The sequence below is a fragment of the Hippoglossus hippoglossus genome, chromosome 16 (genome assembly GCF_009819705.1).
Source record: "Hippoglossus hippoglossus isolate fHipHip1 chromosome 16, fHipHip1.pri, whole genome shotgun sequence".
NCBI lineage: Eukaryota > Metazoa > Chordata > Actinopteri > Pleuronectiformes > Pleuronectidae > Hippoglossus > Hippoglossus hippoglossus.
This window is the reverse complement of record NC_047166.1, coordinates 23,134,593-23,155,190: the sequence shown is the minus strand read 5'-3', so window position 1 is coordinate 23,155,190 and position 20,598 is coordinate 23,134,593. Positions and strand designations below refer to the sequence as shown.

The 20,598-nt window shown below is 44.2% G+C and overlaps 1 protein-coding gene across 1 annotated transcript in view; it reads right to left on the bottom strand.

Moving 5' to 3' along the window:
* LOC117777201 (nuclear factor of activated T-cells, cytoplasmic 1-like) overlaps positions 1 to 20,598 on the bottom strand; it is a 59,747-nt gene that overhangs the window by 11,096 nt on the left and 28,053 nt on the right. Inside the window, exons 7-9 of the mRNA XM_034611816.1 lie at positions 19,637 to 19,692; positions 17,586 to 17,718; positions 9,701 to 10,366 (exon numbers count right to left, since the gene is read on the bottom strand). Coding sequence (XP_034467707.1) covers positions 9,701 to 10,366; positions 17,586 to 17,718; positions 19,637 to 19,692 — 855 coding nt within the window. The remainder of the gene's footprint in view (positions 1 to 9,700; positions 10,367 to 17,585; positions 17,719 to 19,636; positions 19,693 to 20,598) is intronic.

Sequence of the window (20,598 nt, the reverse complement as noted above, 5' to 3'; positions counted from 1 at the left end):
CCAGCACAGAGCTTTCACTTTTTTGACTGTGTTCAGTTTGATTGTGTTGAGTATTTGCTGGGCTACAGTGGAAAAATACCACAACAGAACAGAACTTAGAAATCAAAGTGCAAACACAAAGAGCTTCTGACATAACGTGTGTAAAGACGAAGGACTGTGAGAAATCAAAAGCCCAGTCTCAAATAACTAGTGATGCATAGCTGCGTAGGGAAACACCCGAGACGGAAAATACACTAAAGAGAGGGAAACACACACATCTCTGTGATTGAGATATGAAAGGAGACAGATTAAAACTTTTTGCATGGCTCATTACCAACGGGTTTATGGTAAAATAACGCAGCCATCTGATAAACTCGCTGTGATTGATTCAGAATTAGAAACGTATGGTGCTGCGGAGGCTGACGCTCTGGACTTTGCTGGTTTTTCAAAATGGCACACAGTGAAAAAAATATGAGCATATTGAAACAATCATACGGCATTGGGTTGCAGCCGTCTGAGGGAGAATTTGGCCGTGCACCTGTGTATGATACGATTTATAACTGCATTTGTAGTGGGCTTCTTAAATCACCTGTTGTCTGTCAGTCGTAATGTGGGATTTCAGAATTGTTTTCTTTTATTTATATACAGAGAAACTATGTTCCCTGTGTCCAAAAAGTCTTAGATCAGTGCAAGCTTTACTGTTCACTATCCATCACAGCTAGATGGCTCAGAGAGGCTCCTTCCTGTTTTTAAGTGTGCCTGTCTGCCTGTGCGTGTGTGTGTGTGTGTGTGTTGCCATCCATGAAAAAAGCACTGGTTTGCTCTCTGTGTCCAGAAAGAGGTTCCCACTGCAGAGATTGGTTCAGTTTGGTGTAAGAAGCAATCAGACCTGTAGGCATAGTTCTTCAACTCCTTTTGTCCTCTTTTACGTTTTAAGGCTACATCCATCTTACCACGTTTTCATTGCAAAAACACATCACATCTGCTAGGGATACACCTGATGTCCACACTACTGCAGTATTTTAGAACCGTTAAAAGTATCAGAACTAAGTATCAGTATCACAAACCCAATCTGTAATTTCTAGTTTAACAACGTTGGAAAGAATACTGTGATGAAAGCAAGATTTGCACTGATCCATCTCAGAGAGCCTAACAGAGGGATTGCAGAGTCGCACAGAGAGACACTGAAAAAGGCACTAAAGGTAACTAAATCTTACAAAACTCCTGCTGTGCACAAGAACATGGCCTCTCCCTTTCAAACATCCCCACTGAGCTCTCGTGATCTGACTAGAGCTCAGTGGGACCCGATCAACACTTTGTCTGCTGATCCCAGAGCCGCCCTAATACTTTAAATCCTCATCGCCTGCAGGGATTCAAAGACACAGAGGAAGAGGAAGTCGCCTCAGGCCACCTCGTGGTCCAGCCTGCAGGCAGGAGAGAGGCCTTCTCAGCAAAGTTCCATTTATCTCCTTTCTCAACAGCCTCAATTTGATTTTCAAAGATGGACAAACTTGTGGAGATTATATAGTTTTCAAGAAACCCTGGTTGTGTGCACAGAGTTACTTATATAGAGACATTTACAGTCACCTGTATATCATCAAACCACATTTCAACCTGCTTCTGTTTGTTTCATTTCATTTAATCGTTGTTGGGGCTCGGGGAGGTAAACCTATATGCCTGAGCAGAAACTGGAGCCTGGTATTGTACTCAGACATGCAGTAAATCTAACTGATTTCATTAAAATGTACGTGACATTTCCATTCAGGCAGAGTGTAGGAGCCAAGCTTTCCAACTCAAACTCGGTGCACATCTGACATTGCTGATTTACAACATAAGCATAAAGAATTGTCTTGTCTCCTGCTCATGCTTGTTCCCTGCCCCGATAGATTTAGGGGGCGTAAAAGAAGAGTGAGGGTTCAGTTTCAGAGCAGTAAACCAAAGGTACCACCTTCTAAGATCAACTCTTTCTAATTATGATGGCTAAATCCTTTTATGCCTTAAAATGTAATAATAATATGTAATAACTGAGTCATATTGTTTAAATATGTTAATCATTTTCATACTGTGAATATCTATCAACTAAATGCAGGGGTTTTGTTGCAATTAATACAATAAATAATAACAGTGATTCTAAACAAGATTTTACCTTAATTACAGTTAATAAACTGCTTGAAAGTGCTAAATAAGGGAGGTGGTGTGGGTTTGAGGGGTTAAATTTAAATAAAGTCTTGGATCAATTTGAAAAGCTAATAATATATAAATATTTGGATGCTAAGATTTCTCATTACTAAACACAAACAGTTTAAAGCACCTTGGCCTTTCTTGGCCGTGAAAGGATTTTTTCCTTTTTTGTTAGCGCGTTGTTTTGAGAGGAATTAGGCTCAGCTGAGTGCGATCGAGAGAGTCAGGGGAGCCATTGAGGTTTATAACTGCGTTGGGTCATATGTCAACAGTAGGACACTTACAGTTCAGTGGTTATGATCATTCCCTCCCCTGAAGGAAACCCATTCACCCACTGCGTGGTAAGTCTCTACAGCCGCTGGTGGGAGAGGAAGAAAATGTGATCTTTAACGTCGGCCGTGTTTATCTTCCTTTGACTTTTAGTGTTTTGCTTTTAACAGCATTAGCTATGAAAGGAGCATGTAGCATGTGTGTGTGTGTGTGTGTGTGTGTGTGTGTGTGTGTGTGTGTGTGTGTGTGTGCGTGCGTGTAAGGAACAGGGGCAATGGGAAAAGCTGCCAGGGAAAATCACCAAGATTGCATGCCTCTTTCTTCCACCTCACATTTTCCCATCTTTCTCTTCGTCTGTCTGTCTCTCTTTGTCTCTGTCTCCTTTATTTCTATGGCTGACCTGCTTCTTCTCATGCTCGCTGAATATTCCTGGATGTGACGACATGGTGAGAATCTCTAAAGTACATCTTGTGACTTTTGTCCCTTCAGTTTAGCTCCATACAATAACAGATAATGTGCTAAAAAGAAAATGTGGTGAGAAAGCAATTGGATGGTGAGATTATAATCATTTTTGACGGATGGATTATTTTGACAGATTCAATTTATGTTAAAATGTCTGTGTTTAAAATGATTTGTCAATGGACTGTGACACTTCAACAGGGGACACGTGGGTTTGGTTATAAGACTTGTGAAAGACTTTTGCCGAGAATCTCACTCCCTCAAAGTTTATATCTGCATCTTCACTTCACTCTCTCATATACTTTCCGTCTTCATGCCACCTCCTCCTCTCCATTTCTCTTAAAGATTATCTCTTTCCCCCTCGTCTTCCTGAGGTATCTGCACATGGAGCAGAAAGAGGCAAAGTCTGCCAAGAGTTGCAAAACCCAACGGCTTTCCCCATCCCTCCCGGCTGGAGCAGACCTCTCTGTTGACATCCGTCGCTACAGGATACTATTTCACTGAGCTAACAAATTTCAGATGGGGAGCTGTTATTAAGTGGTCTGGGACCGAGGCCGACTCCTGTTTACCGATGCCGCAGGTATTTACATCCCCTAAATACCAACCAAAAAACACAGCCTCTGCTACGGGCATCTCAGTGTGGTTATTTAAAATAACCACAAATGGAGAATCCCATCTTTGAACCACGCTTCAGCTGTCTGTGGAAGTGTCCTTGAGCAAGGCATGATGAACTTCAGGGGTTCTATCCTGAAGCTGATCCAGACCTCGGACGTCCCTGTTGAGAAATCAGTTGTTCTTGTTTGGTGTTTAATGCCTGTGTGGACTCTATGAGTTTTCCATGTGCTCACATTTTCAATGCCAGCAGGAAATATCCAAGATTCAAAGTAAATTTATGCTTTCTTTGACTGTGCAACATTTCTGGGTTATCTCCACAGAGGAGTCGTATTTTATGGTTAATACAGTGGTGGTGTAATGTTTGTGGAAATTGTCGGCTGTTTTTTAAATCAGAAACAAACCGACCAGCATCCAATCCTGACCTCTGACATGAATGAAGAGGCTTGCCACAGATACATTTTGCATTATGAACACTGGCCGACATTGGATGAAGACTGACCATTGAAAATTCATCAGAAAAATTGATTATTCTGAAATCACAGTTTAGACTGAGGCACAGATAACGGCCTCGCAGCCTCGTGGGGGAAGGAGACTCCCTCACTGATCATCCTGTCACTGAAGTCTGTCACACTGACATTTGTCATATTATGATTCAGTAATGAGGGAGTCTGGCGGGAGTCTAGCATGAGGTGGTAACTCGGCGATCAAAGATATACACAGGAAGATCCCAGCCAAGCCACAGGCTATGTCTGAGTCCTGACCCGCTGTGATCTGTGTGGCTCAGTGGCTTTTCAACGCGTGTTTCCTAAACCTCAGAATGTGAGCCACATAAACCGAGCCTCTAAACGGCTGTGTCAGGAGAATCTATAAGAAACACATGACGTATGCTGAACTGAAGGAATATCGCTTTAATAAATGCGTCTGGAGAGGGAAGTGTGTGTTACGGCATTTAGTGGTTTTACTCTGCTATATTTTATTGTGTACTTTGTTGAAATCTGTTTTGATGTTCGTCCACTTTTCACCCAGCTTGGAACAACGAATGAAAAAAAGACACAGACCTTTACAGTAGCGAATCTGCAATAGTGAAAAATATAATAAATCCCATTCAAATTCAGAATCTAAGTCTCCTATCTAAATGTGTGTGTGGATCAGGTCCCAGACACAGAAGAAACCCAATTTGTTCAGATAATTTAGCTGCAGGTTTTCAGCAGACACATTCTTTCTCAGTGACGTTGATTTTATGACGGAGCGACTGAAACCAGACCAGATCCTCTGGCTCAGATGCCTGGGATTGGGGTGCACTCAGACAGACACACACACGCACACACGCACGCACGCACACACACGCCCCCCAGCACATTGTGGTAATGAATGGATTGAATACAGACTCATCTTGCTGCACCTTTCAAAAATCCAATTGGTTTTAGAAAGAGCTTAAAATCAAAGCACTGATACAATGACCCTATTATCACTGTCATATGTAACCACTTGGATCCAATTATTTCCTGAACCGCAAGCAATCTTGGACAACAGTGTCTATAATTGAGTGGGTTTCATAATAAGTGATACCAAGAAAAATCTGATCACAACCAGGCATCTAAAGGCTCTTATGTTCAGCCAATGGGACGGAGATAAAAGCGATGTAAGAGGAAACACAGGGCGCTAAGGTAATCCAGAGAACTTCCACTCAACTGCAAAGGTAATCCTCCGCAATGACGAATACGCTGCAGATAGGGTCAGTGTTCCATTACTGTACTTCCATTGTAACATCCAAACTTTATATTACAACTAATGTATTTAAGCACACTGTTCTCTGTGACTTCAACTTTCCAACATGTGCGCTGCTACAGGGTGTAAAAATGTTTTTCATCACCAGTTTTGCATAGGCTCTTCTTTTCCAACGTTATATAACTACAACTACTAGTTTGCAAGATCAGGCTATTAGTTTACAGTACGTCTGATATAAATGTCTTAAGTTTTATAAGCCACATGTTCAATTAATATCACACACAACCTCTCCCACAACCAGATCTTCTTATTTACAGCACAGCACATTCTTTCAGCTCCTTCAGTAAGGTCGGTAATATCTGATAATGGGTAATAAGAGCCGTGGTTGTTCAGTTTGCACATTAAACATAATGGTTTGTGATCCTAATGAGAAGAAATTGAATCAAATGTATTGCTGATCCCAAAAGTGCAGTTGTTGATCCATAGCTAAGGCGGTCTTCGGCCAAACCAAGACAGCAGCCACCTATTAATTTTTTCCTGAGACCATAAAACTTCTCCAGCAAGACCAAACTTTTACTTATACCTCACCGTGTCAAGGGCTGCCAGGAAAACAGCATTCTTAATGTGAGAAGGCAGCATGAACAACAATAGTAAAAAATCCACATCCTCTTTGTAGTCATAAATAATAAAAAAGCCATCACCCTTCTTCTTGTACCCGTCAATATCACTATACGTCTAGAAGGAGACTGTGTTCTTGGCATTGCACTTAACCACAAGACAGCCTTTCTTTCTGGACCCTATTAGCTGGGGCTTGACCTGCTCCCAACAGGCCAGAGGGTCAGAGGTGGAGCATTGTGAAAGCACAGGCTGTCACTGGCCCTGCCAGCTAGAAAAAGAAAAACACATATACACTGTCTAAACATACAGGAGCAGCTCTGCTTTAGTGAGTCCCATTAGACATTTCAACCTCCACTTTAATGATCAACCCCCCTACCCAAATCCTCTCTCTGTTATGCACCCCCACCCTCCCCCCAATCTCAAAGCCAACCTTGCGGCACACTCCAATGTTAGCGACTCAGCATGTTTTCAGCACAGTGCGGGCGCGCTCTCAATCATCATTAGGGGTTTTGCGGAGACCTAGGGTCTGGGCAACTTGCCAGGATGTGTAAAAGTTTCCATGAGGAAAGCCTGGAGATGCCTTCAGAAGCATCAGATGGTGGACGAAGATCCTCGGGAAGGCTAAAATGTATTTTTTGTTGCTGGAGGGAGAGAGGGAGGAACGGAGGGCCGACAACAATCCTGTTTTCAGTTTGGGGGAAACAAGCCGGGTAGAGTCTCAAATGCACAAACCTTGAACTGAAGAGGAAACAATCACAACGACGCAATCAGAGCACATATGTCAAACGTCAGAAATCAGCAGAGGCTGCGTTGCGCTCTGTGTTTTTCTTATTTTGGGGAATAAGGGCCCTCTGTTTCCCAGAGAGGCAGCTGGTAGAAATCTGGCCCTCTGATTAGCACCAGTTCCTTTGCCTTGTGCTGCATTCAGATGTGTTTCATGATATCACCCATCACAGCACCATCTAATGAGACAGGACACACAGCAGCAGCCTTGTGGAGTTGTCTGTGTAAAGTCTAACATCAGAAGTGTATACACATTTGTGTGGGTTTGTAGATGGACATGTTGTTTGAGATGAGTGGGTGCGATGTCATCAGAATTGCTCCCTCAGACATGTGACAAAGGATGACATCATGTTGGTGTGTCTTTTTTGGGGTGTAATTAGTAAGTAACGAGGCAAACGTAAACGCTGCAGACCGTGTTTTTCATAAATTCTATTGTTAGATACACAGATGTCATTTGACTGGTGTTTTGCTCATAGCCAGCGCCTTGTAAAGTACAGATAGTGGGCTGTGAGTAAGCAAGAAATGTCTGAAAACGTTGGTTTTATGTGAGTCCCACCAATGCGTTGTTTATGACAGTGAGTCAACAAGCAGTGTTGGGTGTTTCTCTTCTTGTGTTGAAGCACACGTTACTTGTTGCTTTACTTACGGGAGTGAGAAGGGAGACTTGTATCAGGTGAGAGCCAACATGCCACCGAGAGAAAAATGGCTCCCCCAACGTCAACTGGATTTTTGCCATAAAACCTCATTGCACACACCAGAATCATCACCTCGTATCTCGCACTGTACTTTGTAAGCTTCTATCAGAGTAGAGGGTAGAGTTTAGCACATTAAAGTGGAGAGTGTGTATGACACTCAGGGGGGTTTACATCTCGGACTCCTTGCATACTAACCAAGCTCCTTGCGGTACAGTAGCTCACCGTTGATAAGTTGAGTGATTTCTCAGGGGCTGCGTAAAACCTGGGCCTGGCCAGAGAGACACATTTCCTCTGGCCTGATGAGAGCCGGAGGCCTCAGCGCTCGAGCGTGGGAGGCACTCCGCTCTTGGGGAAGATCAAGTGTGCTCCCGCAGACTCCAAATCACCGGCCCCCAATTGCTGGGGAGGAACGTTACTCTACATGGCTGGCGTTAAATCACTGCTGCTGTGGTGAGGTCATCCGCTTGTCTTTCCTCTCTAATGGAGCGCTCAGCTCGCTAACATACGGCGGTAATGCATGTGGACGGGGAGCCGGACTGCCTGTGAGCTGCTTTCCAATCTTATTTACTTTAGCTTAGGGCTCATTTGATGGAGCTTGAGATAGGGCCGGGCCCAGGAGCAGCAGATGCCTTTGGAGTATGCTGTTACCACCGCACACTTACCAGGAGTCCAGGAGCTCACCACAGCAGCTTGTGCAGACGTTAGGTGATGCAAAACGGCAGCACGCTGAGGTTTTTCATGGGGCTGCCTCACTGTCCTCGGCCAATCAATACACATTCCTGTACGTCCCTAATGCAACTGTAATCACTGACCCAATACACTTGGCCACCGCGCTGGAGGAAGAGCGAGCCTGCTAAAGTGACAGTGGATGGACGAGTGGGGAAGAGAAACAAGGTTACATGATTTCACCTCAGCACTGCTATGATCATTTGCTGTATCTTCATACTGTTGGTGTAAAAGGACCTCTTACCAACCTTATTGCAAAACGTAAAATGAAGCTACAGTTTCACTTTATTCAATTGATAGTGAAATTAAAGCTTCTGCCTGCCAAAATCCATTAAAAACGGAGAACAGAATGTCTATTGAGTTGTGCTGGTTGAAATCTGATTTCCAGAGCATCCGGCGTCACTGGGAACTCAAGAGTAGAAGTATAGAGACACACAGATAAGAAAAGGAAGAGAATTGAAAAAGCTCAAGATTTTAGGTTCAAGTTTTTAGAGCTGACAACAGACAGACACCCTCCCTGCCTTTTGTATTTTGTGTTTATGAGGGGAGGACTAATGGGACTCATCAGTGCTGACAGATATGCTGACAACTGCATTTCAACTCAATTACAGTTCCACAGCAAAACTCCCCTGGTCCCCTCATGCCTATCACCCCCCCCCCCCTACTCCCAGAGCTGTTGAGTGAAGCGTGCACACACTCATACGTGATCACACACACACAGGCACACACTGAACAAAAGGCGCACAGGAAGGCTGATGTTCCTGAGCTCAATGTGGAGTTGTCTACCTCCCCACCTCCACTGGGATGCAGGGGATTTTAACGTTTAAAGCTGGCACAATGCCATTGCTGCGTTCCATGTATATTTATCATAACAACGCGCAGAGCCTCTGCTCACACAGATAACAGGTTGGTGACCTGAGAGACATAATGTGAGATGGACACAGTCGGCAATAAACTTGACCATATGGGCGCTTGGGTGTGACTGGTTTCATTGCCAGAGGGAGATGAGTGACCCCACCGACTCCCTTGATGACGACAGCCGCATGGTGGCGACTCCGTGGGGAAAACACGGGAAAACAAAGCCTCTGCCTCCTGACTCCCAGCATCCCTCCCAGAAATATGTGGAGGGGGAATCGCTTGGTTCAGGAAACCCCTATCCATTGTTTTGCTTCCTTCATTAGTCGTTGTGTCAACAGTTTGGTTCGCTACGCGTGTGCCACTGTTTTTGTTCTGCTGCACCCCGGCTGACCTCAGTGCTCTGATGTTTTGACAGATTGTTTCAAAACCCCATCAAGGCAATTTACTGCTTTAAAGAAAAGCAGCCACTTGGACAACATGAGCTGGGCCGCGCGATACACCAAAAGCAAATAAATTGCCGGGTCTAAATTTAAACAATTCTGACGTACATCTGCTGCCAGAGTTTCATCAGGAAATAGTGAGAGGTGCCGCAGGGTGCGGCTGTGCGTGAGGGCTCACAGATAAGCAAAAGGTGTTAGTGTAGTGTAATATATAACAGCTATATTGGAATGGACGGTAAGCTAAAGAGAAGAGTTGATCTAGAAAAACAAAATGCTTTTCTTTATTCTAATAATTATCAAATGGATACTTCCAAATACTGTCTGTGCAACTTGTTTCCGGTAACTTACCATCATCTAAGTACATCTGGTCCAGTTCTTGTGGCTCCCGTTTGACTGTGACGGCCATCGAAGGGGGGCTGGCATCCTCGGGTACCAGGCTGGGTGGGCTCCCTCCAGCTTGGGCTGAGCCAGCTGCTGCCTGAGCCTGACTGGGGCTGTAGGTCTGAACGAACGGGCTCTCTGCAGTCCCACCGGGAGTGGAAGGGTGGGACACCGGGGAGGACGAGGGGCTGCTGTTGGCATAGATATGGTGGTAACCATGGGGTCCTGGGCTGTTGAGGTGGCTGGGGCTGCCCTGGGAGTGGAGCATCCCATGGCATGTGTTGTGGTCTGGTGAGGTTGGGTGGGTAAGTTTAGGGTGGACAGGGGTATCCGGGGTGGGGGACACCAAAGGACCTGGTGGTGTCGCATGAGTGGGGCTGCTGGGGAGGCACTTGCTGTATGCCGCTGGGGATAGGTCATGCAGGGTGGGGCTGGAGCTGGGAGACGACGATGGAATGGTAGAATGGCGAGGAGGGCAAGGAGGGAAGGCACCAACCAGGCAGGCATCAGGTTCTGCTACAGGCATGATGGGAGCGAGCCTGGGCTGGCTGTAGTAGTGCTTTGAACGCATGGGCAGCCCTGCAGTCCCCAGAGAATCATAATCATCAGTGGGTTCTGTCTTTATTATCGGCACTGGGGGGAAAAAAGTAGAAAGAAAGGTGGAGATATTAAAAAATGTGCTGGGGATCCACGTGGCACAATGAGTGCACGAGCAAGGCTGAGTCAATCAGTGAGCACGCACAATTGTGGCCACTGTACCCTCCATAATCCAAACAAACAACCACCAGTGGATTTGGGCTCAGTGTCAACTTGGCTGAGCACTCTAACAGAGAAACCCTCATGTCTTCCACCCGCCACCCCTCTTTTACCACACCATGAAAAAAAGCAAAAGAATAGGGGGGAAAGAAAAATGGATGAGTCATCAGTGTGGAAAGCCACAGCTGGCTCTAATAATGAATAAGGCCTATTTTCTTTGGACTGTCCTCCAGCTCTGATATCCAATAAAAGAGTACTTTAAAGCGCTGCTCTGCTGCTGCTCCCGCTGCTGCTGCCGCCGCTGCTGCTGCTGCTGCTGCTGCTGCTGCTTGTGAAGCCAGGGACCCCTAGGTTCGCCTCACTCTCTAGAAGTAATTGTTTCTCCCAGGACCACAAGATAAAGGGAGAGAGTGAACAATAGGAGATGATTTGATTTTGATTGGGCGGCCTCAGCTCCTTAAGAGGCTGTGGAGCTGTGCCTGTGGTTACAGGAGCTTTAGGCCTCGGATAATGCAGGAGATGACCCCACTTCATCGTCCTGCCTCCTCTCTCTGATTTCTAGTCCAGCACAGTTTCCTGATTAGTTCTGACTGACAGGTATCACGCACTCCATTTTCACAGTCAAGAGTAGTTACTGAAAATAAGAAATACTATTCATAAAAAATATGTATATGTGTGTATTTTTCATCCGAAGTTATTGCACAATTAAAAATTAGGTTTCCACCTTCATGCAGGTTTTCAGAACAGATTCGATTTGCTCAGTTTTTTTTGCATCTGTCAGAGGCGTTCCAGATAGCAAGGGACAAAACAAGCATATCTGGCATTTGATTTAAGATATTTCACTTCGATTTTTTTGTTTGTTGTTTGTGCCCTGTGAGTGGCTGATAACATATGGACCTAGTGTGTGTGCGTGTGTCTTTGTGTGTGTGTCCCTATTTTATACTGCCAGCAGCTGTTTGGGATCGATTGGATCATGGAAATTAGTTTTCTTCTTTTCAATATGTGGTCCCAGTTACTAGCAGCGTATCGAACTGGACCTCTGGCAAACTAAAATAGACTTGGAAGCAATGTGGATAATTTGCAGCTCCTTGATCAGAGGATGAAATTCTCCTTGTTCCCGACGGCTTCTCAGTATTTAATAAAATGCATCAGACGCAGTGTGAAATGTTTCTGTGTGATTTTTATTGTATAAAAAAAAGAATTGCAAAGACTTTCAGTTTGAAACATTCACAAACTGTAATGTGTGGAGGGGAGGGAAATTACATTAACAAGCTGGCTGTTGTTAATATATATAAGTACAAATATACTGACTGTGCCAGCATAAAGCTAATAGGGTCGTGTTAAGACACCCAGATGTATAGCAAAAGCTTCTGAGTCATAATGGACTCACTGTTTCTATTTCCACACATTGTTAAAATGTGTTAATGGGTGTGGTGTGCGTTTGATGCCAACCGTTGAGAGACTTTGGCTAAACTAGCTCCAAGTGACATTCATACAAGGGAAAACAGATGCCAATATGAATAGCATGTCTGTTTAAGCTGTGTGTTTGCATATGTACACAGCAGAAGCCAAGTGATGGTAAAAGCAAAGGGTGCAGACGAATTGATGAAGCGTTAGTGTGTCGTATGAAAAACAGCCTGTTGTGTTATTATTTTTGTGGGAGCTGGCTTTGAAAAGACGTTAATCGCGCCTGTAGTCTCCGGGGTGCTGGGCCGCCGTGCAGTGACAATGCAGCAGGGAGCACATTTACGTCAGCCCTGTCTGTTCTCAGAGCCCAGAGACCAGGTCTGGTGCCTGGGGTTCATCGTAAGGCGAGTCCCATGATGCACGGGCCTCCTCCTTTAAAGCCTAGGGAATAACAAGTGAGTCACATGGTGCATGCTACATCCACAGTTGCTTCCCTCAGCGATTCTCTTTCTCTTCCTTGTCTTCTCTAGTGTGAAAGGATGGCACCGTGCCAACACTGGGATGTCAGAGTTGTAATGTGGAAATATCATAACCAAGTTTGATTATTTTTCGCGATTTAGCTTCAGTTCAGGTACAAATTTATTATCTAAGTTGAAGCAAATTTAAAATCAGAATGTTAAATTTGTAGAATCCTGAAAACGTATCTACTGCTATAAGTTTTTTTTTGCAGCCACTATGCGATGGGCAGGCATCAGTAAAAGTCATATAAACATCTCAATATTTATAAATATCTAAAGATATCAAAGCCTTGATGTTAAGAAGCTAAGTTTGAACCGAAAAGCAAGTCCGTCTGGTCAGTTATGATTTGTATCAAAGAAATCAGCAAACTGTCTGATCTTGGTGATTCTAGCTTCCTCTGGGTGCCCTTTTTAATTTAATTTGGGGGAACAGGGTGAAACAGCAGTATCACAGAGGGGATGGGATGCTCTTGCCATTTGCAGTTCCTCTTTGTAAAGCAGTCAGAGAAGAAAGGTGTATTTTTAAAGTGGTCAAAAAAAGTATTTCTTTACATTGACGTAACTGGTAAACATAATTCTCCCCTGTGCCCTCTGACTGTGCATAGGACAGGCAATGATGGGAATCAAAATCCTATCACTTCGGACTTATAGACTTCAAAGTTTCAAAATGTTCTTTCCGAGATCCACCCATGTCCTCTGCAGATTCAAACACAGGTCTCCCTCCAGCTCCATCCATCTGTGCCTCTTCTCTTGACTTTGCATGTGAGCTGAGAAAACAGATTCACCAGGCCAGTCTCGACTTCAGCTGGCTTCTATTTCCTCCCAACCTGTGGGTTATGGCCCACAGACAGTGGATGCTCTGCACATGGTTTTCTCTCCAGCTCTGGCAGTTCCCTCTCTGTCTGCTCGTATTAAACTGATCAAGCCTGATCTGTGTCTTTTATTGAGCACTTGTTTCCTCTGAAGGGAAAGACATAAGCTGTCATTGACACAGTAGATGTGTGTCTGGGCCTGTATCAGTGTATTTGATTAGGAGCGGAAAGCAAACAGGGCTTATATAGATTTGTAAATTCTCTTCAGAAGGAAACCCTCTCCAGCTGTACCCTTTGGGCAAGTGGGTTCCGGGGACACAAAATATCGTGACACTCATTTCTGATGCTCGTTGGCTGGGATATGACATTGCGGTAAAACCAGGACTCATCCTGTTGCAGAAATGCTGAACTCATCCTGTTCTAACTGCATGAATCTGCACTGACATTTAATATGGAGCAGGTGGTAGTTCATTAACTCAAGGGTACCTGGTGCTCCATGTCCCACTGTGTATGCAATCTGGTCACCCAGCATACTGTGGGCCTTAGTGTAGCATAGGTGATTCTGACAGAGCCTGAAGCTGCAGGCATGAAAGAATCAGTCTCTTTGTCCATTTTTTGGGGGAAAAATATGACTGTGCAAATATATAAAAATGTGTGGTTCATTAACTTTTCCTGTATGTGTCACACAGAATGGATTTCTGACTCCCCCCCTTCCCAAGCTCAAACCTCAAACCAGTGCAACGGGGGGAGACAGCACCCGTTTGCGTTAAGAATAGAACTTGATATCACGGAGGAATCTCCGAACGGCCTGTAAAAATAAAAGGGGTTCCGAGAAGTTCTTCGCCCGAGCCTTCGGCCACTGCCAGCACTTTTTTTAGCGTTTTGTTGTTTAATGTGGTTGGTGAAAAACAGTTTTTTATTTGAAGAGCAACACATCACTTCTCTTCTCACGCAAGAATGATTGGAAGGGAGCTTGGAAAAGCTCATTCCGGGAGCCAGACGAGGACACTTGTGTTGTATGTTCATCACATACAGTCACAGCAAAGCACTTAGGCTTGGACCACAAATGCTTCTGATGTTTCTCAACAATAAATTGGCTGAAGACAACTTTGGCTCACATTCAATAAGTCTTGAGCCACAGAAAATTGGCTGGAAAACTGTTCTGATTTGTTATGTATTCACCTTTATTCAATAATATCAAATCCTTTAAGTTCTTTTGTTCACTATCGCTCCACTGAAGAATTGATCCGTTCATAAAGAAACGTGACCTATGCACTTACTGACATACTGCACTGCAGAGTGCTCGCTCAAATTTCTAAATCCCGTTTTAACTTCACAATGCATTATTATGGCAACGTTTCAACAGGTCGGCAGGGCCCCTCCACTCATATCAGTGCAGCTTATCTTTGTCTGTCAGCTAGTAAGAGTGAGAGCAGCTATGTTTCCATTACAGCCTGCATCTGATAATAATATGTTATAATTCTGAAGGCAAGGCTGGGAGAAGATAAAAATCTCCTTACATGTCTGAAACAATACATTCCCTATTGAAATAACATGTCTGATTTAAACTGAGGGGAACATGCAGCACAGTGAAACGTCTATCCTAGTGTGTTTTGTTCTACAAACGCAGACATCAGTGCTCAGCAACAGTGGGGGCCAATTGCATTTGCATTACTGTCAAAGAACAACAAGGTGGTCACGTGACCTGAATGGAAAATAAAGGTGGTTTTCACCAGCATCTGTGTCCAACAGACTGTTTGCTTCATCCTTCCGCTGTTTCAAACAAGTTGGGCTATTTTAAGGGTTGGGTTTGCCTTTTTTATAGAAGAGCAGACACCAGAGTGTGAAAGAAATGTTCTCTCTAAACAGCGTCAGAGACCACAACTGTGCTTGAAGTGTGACAACGGGCCGGAAGAGTCTTTTCATACGAGTGAGAGAAAAAGTGATGACAGCAGAGTGTGTGAAAGTGTGTTTGTGTGAAAGTGTGTGTGGTTGTCCTCCTCCCCCTGCACTCTCGAGTACCTGTTGTTGGGTTGTTTCTTTGAGTGTTGACACACACACACACACACACACACACACACACACACACACACACACTGAAACCCTCAAAAGCAAACAGCTTCACTAGAATTTCCTCATTCTTTGTTGCCGTATTGGAGCCATGAAAGTATTACAGTCATCTGCACCACCGAGTGGGTTTACACTGATCATAACCTTTGTACAATATGCTCTGTAAATGCTTTTCATTGTGTTGCATCAAGACAAGGAAACACTATCAATATTTATACTTCTATCTTGATTTATAATTACAAGCTGTAATAATACATTAGACAATGATAAATGCTAGACAGAGAGAGCTGCAGCTCTGCTTGGTGTCACCTCAGTGAGATTCTGCACACAGAGCCGATCTGCCTCAGCTGTTATCCACATGAGGTAACACTACACTGTCTGATTTTAAAACTTTTTTTTTTTTTTAAATGCCGAGTTGTATATTTGAATGTGAGTCTTCAAAAGCGTGGTGGATCTCAAAATAGAACTCTGCGTCCTGTGATTCATGATCTCTTTGGCTCTAAGACTTGTGAGTTAATTATGCTCCTTTGAGAAGACACTGGCCCTGCTTGTGTGGTCCACACTGTACTTGTGGTTTACTTGGCAGCAAAAGAGAGAACACAACAAGTCATCTTTTAATTAGAGCTGTGTTTATGCTCAGGGAAATGACTTAAGAGAGACTGATAAGCCTCCACATCTCTTTCTCTGTGGCAGTATAGTATATGAAATTGATATGCTATATATGGCCACAGTTTGTCTTCCCCACACCGGTCCAGTTACCCACAATGCACCCGTTCATCATATAATCAGGCATCTCCTAATAGGGCCTAGCTCCACTTTCTGTCAGAGCTTCATCCAGAATCCCAATCACTTATCTCCTGTGGCCATGAATACATCTGCTGATAATCTAAATGTCACATCATATTAACAGCTGTGGAGTTAAAACACAATGCATGCTATCCCAGCAGCATTAGACCCATCAGAGACTGATCAATGAAAAAAAGAAACCTTTGTTTTGATCTAATGGATTTCACTGGTTATCACGAAGGGGAGGCGGGTAAATGGAATGTTCTAGTTGGGATCCCTAAACCAGCTGGGACAATGTGCAGAGATAGATGGAGAAGTTTTTGAGTTGTTAAGATCCTGAGGAAAGAAATAAAGTGATAATAGCCAGAGGTGGGAAGTAACTAAGTATAAATACTTTGTTAATGTACTTTGTAACGAACTTAAGTTTTTTACCGAATTGATTTAAACCAAAATATCTTATTTCTACTCCTTACATGCACAAAACAGGCTCGTTACTTTTGTTTTAATGCGTTTGAGGGGAACCATCAGTTTTACATTTTTTGTATTTATTTATTTAATTTCTTTGAAGTTAGAGTGGTTTAAGTTAAATGGTCTTTTTACTTTTATTCTTTAGGTACATTTCTGAGCCTGTACTTTTATACTTTTACTTGCGTAAACAGGTTAAATTAGTACTTTTAACACAAGTATCTGTACTTCTACTAAAGTAAAGAATGTGTGTACTTTTGCCAGTCTCTGTCACATTAGCCAACAGCAGAGATCTGTGGCTCCACATGAAAATGGGAGCTATTGTTTGCTTAGTCAACCTCCTTTCGCATGCATAAAATAAAACAGTATTCAAGTGGGATGCTTGAAACTGATATCACAGGTGATATTTCACCTGTACCCACTGTGAAAAGTCAGTTTTGAAGTTGAACTCTTCTCTACACCCTCACCGATACATTCTTCAAATTCCAATGTGAAAGCCATCTATAAACACTGAGGCCAGGGACACATGATAAACATGCGCTGAGGTATTCCAAGGTTTTCAGGTTGCTACATGAATGACAGGGCAAAGCACTGCTCGTAGATGTGTGTGTGTGTGTTCATAAGGTGTGTGTTTGTGGACCAGGGGGGCATTGTGAGCGGCGGGGTGTGAAAGTCAGGTCGCCGGGGGATTGACTCCTCTACATTAACAGAGCTCGGAGGCTCTGTCACTCAGCAGGTACACCTCATCACTGGGGAACGCTGGTCTCACTACAGAATAAACACTCCTCACATCTTCTGCTCTCATTCACAGGCCACAGCCAAGTGGTGCCTGGCATAACGTTAATAACACAGACTGAAAACCTGGCCACAAATTTCACGTGGCATGTTGACGGCTGCTGTAAACTTATAGCGAATGGATGCCAAGTCTGGGAGAAATACTCTACATGATGAATGCAGAGTGGCAGCTTCTGAAAAAGCATACATGTCCTTAAATGTCACCGCTTATAAAAATGGTGGGGAAATATTTATGATGATTACCATTCGGAGGCAGGTAGGTGAAGCGCTGGCACTGGCTCCTCTTCCTCTTGCCGTTGCAGACGTAGAAGTTGACATGCACGGGGCTGGATATTCTCTGGTTTCTGTATGGTGGGATCTCCACAATGATAGAACTCTGAAATAATAAGAAACGATAAAGACATTTCACTTTTATGGGATTCAATAATTCTACTCACTCATCTGATTTCATGACACTCCCCAAATGTCAATTAGTTGTATATTAATCAAATGTTATGTTTTTATTTTGCTGCTGGCCTGCATTTAGGATACTGTTTCCAAGAGGCAGGTCTGGCATCGGGTCTAAATGAGCTTGTCTGAACGACACAGAAGCAGCAGTAGCATGAGATTGGTCCGGTGCCCGTGTTTGTCTCTGAGGAGAACCCCACGTCTTTAGCTTTGTTCCCATACAGAACGAGAGGAGAGAGGTAGTCATGTCTCCCTGTGGAGAGGCTCCCCTGTCCCCCTTCCCCCCCAAGGCCAGACTTTGGCAAGTCTGGACGGATGTGAACTTTTGACTACGTTTTTTTAGACAAGGCAGCACAGAGAGATTGTGTCTGAACGTTCGTGTCTAATTCCTGGAATGGATGTCACTCATGTGGGGGTCCAAACAGGCCAGAATGGGGCACTGGGGCAGGAAGCAGGTTTTTGTCGGTCATCACTGTGCATGGAAGAAGTGTGGGGAGGTTGAGTGTCGGGTGGGGTTGGAGGGGTCTGCATTCTCAGCCCTGGTCTGCCCTCCAGATGACGAAAAAGATAACACGCAGGTGGCTGATTGAGTGTTTGTTAAACGTGTACGTGCACATGGTTTTCCCTCTCCATCCTAACCAATGAAAGTTAGCACGCTCTGGACAGCAATAAAACCGCAGTCAGGAAGGCAGTCTGGACGACTTTCAAGCAGTTTGGTGGCAACTGACATAAGAGGAAGGCCAGTGCTCCCTTTGCTGTCCCTCCTCATTTGTTTGTTAGATCTACAAATAAACACACTGTAGTATTTGTCTTTCATCGACCTTGCCTCCCCTTACCGCCGCCCCCGGCTGAGCCTTGCACGCCTGCTAATTTTCCAGCATCTGGGACTCCAGCCATAGCACATCAGCCAGCCCTACAGGCCAATTAGACATCAGAGTCCATATTTACCCTCCTGATGCAACCGAGTCATTTACCTGAGTGAAATAACGGCAACAACAAGGAGGAAAAACAGCCTCAAGTAGCAGCATTTAGACGCAAACGGTTTATTTTAGAACCTGTGTATGTGCAAATTGCCTCGGTTAGTTTACACAAAAAAGGGGGAGTTGTGGGGTGGATGACAAGCCACTGATGAAAAAGGCATCAGCATTTCAAAACAGAGTGTCATCACACACAAGCAAACAGGATATTCCAGATCCTGTACTTTACTCTGCACACTGAAAACAGATTTAACGAACCTTAGTGAAATCCTAATTAACTCCGCAGCACGGGCAGGCAGCTTTCTGGGACACGTGGAACAACATATGCTTCATTCTCTCCCCTGACGTTTCCCTTTCACTGCGTTTTATATGAACACAATTGGAATGTGTGACTGCACAGTGCAGCGAGTGAGCTGGCCTATTTCCTCTCATGAAAACCAGCAGGTAAGAAGTAAGGGCGTAATCCACTCTTGGCTGCATGATCCGAGAACAGATGAGGTGTTTAGGTCCAATTCACCACACCACAACACCTTGCTGTGAACTAAGCGTCTGGCTATGCTGGGAGCCCGTGTAGCACGAGTGTATCGGTATATTTGTGTGCGTGTGTACGTTTCCTGTTTGTAATCCCTGCATGTGTGTTTTTGTATTGAATGCACAAACAATATATCCAGAGCTTGTGTTTACATCTGAGGGTTTTTGTGAAAATTCCATTCAGGATTGCATGGGCTGATCGTCACTATCTGTGTTGCAACTTGTAATGCCTTAGTCAAGGTTACATCATTGCAGGGGACAGATGAGGAGGAGACAGAGAAAATGTCAAGGGAGGGTGGGTTCAAGACGGCAGGAGTTATGTCGGGGAAGTGAACTTACAGATTTGGTGGAGTCCTTGTCAACCTTGGCTTCTGTCTCCCACAGATGATGCCCGTCTATTGACAAAAGGATAAAATACAAGATTAAGTACGGCTCATTAAGATGGACTTTAAATGGATGGCGGCTGTAGATGATACTCATTGCGGTAAACAAAAGGAGATGTGTGCCTCGGGGGTGGGCTAGGACATTACGGGTTTTAGCTTTTAAATAAGTGCAATGCTGGAAAAATTAATGATTAGTCAATCAGTTGACAACTGATCTTTAGTCATTAAAGAGGGAGAAATTTGTTGGTTTTAACCTTGAATGTGTGACGTTATGCTGCTTTTCTCAGTATTTTCAAAGGGGAAAAAACTTTAATTCACTACATTATCACTCATTTTATTAAAGTTTGTCTCTATTACCCGAGCTTGAACTAGGACAGGAACTTCATTAAGTTTTCGGGCTACTGTAAATACTTTTCTCTGCTCTCTTCACTTACTGCTATTCTTAACTCTGCTCTGTGAAATTACTAAAAAAGCAGCGGCTTTTGTTTGTTCTCTCCCTCCTCTCATCTCCATCTTGTTGTGGTGAGGAGGTTTCACTGGCTGCCGTGCAATAAAAGGACTGTGAGCTACTGCAGCTGCTGAGAGCCTGCAGAAGCTCAGCTCACATTCTTTGGGTTTTCTCTGTGATTTCATGCCACACCTACAGCGAACAGACGCTCTGGGCTCTGCTAGGGCAATCAGCACCGACCAAAGTGCCATTTCCCCCTCTTTTTTTCAGAACCGATGACTCATTAGTGCTGTCAGAAATAGACGTGACACAGTACAGCCTTTGTGTCAGTGCTAGACCATGTGAGGCTACAGCATGGGCACTGTAGCACTGACACTTTACTCTAGTGGGGCAAGAAGCAGCTGTGCCTTTATTGATACAGCAATACGTTCGCTGCTGAAATGCTGCACTTTGCTTCAGGGACAGGAAGC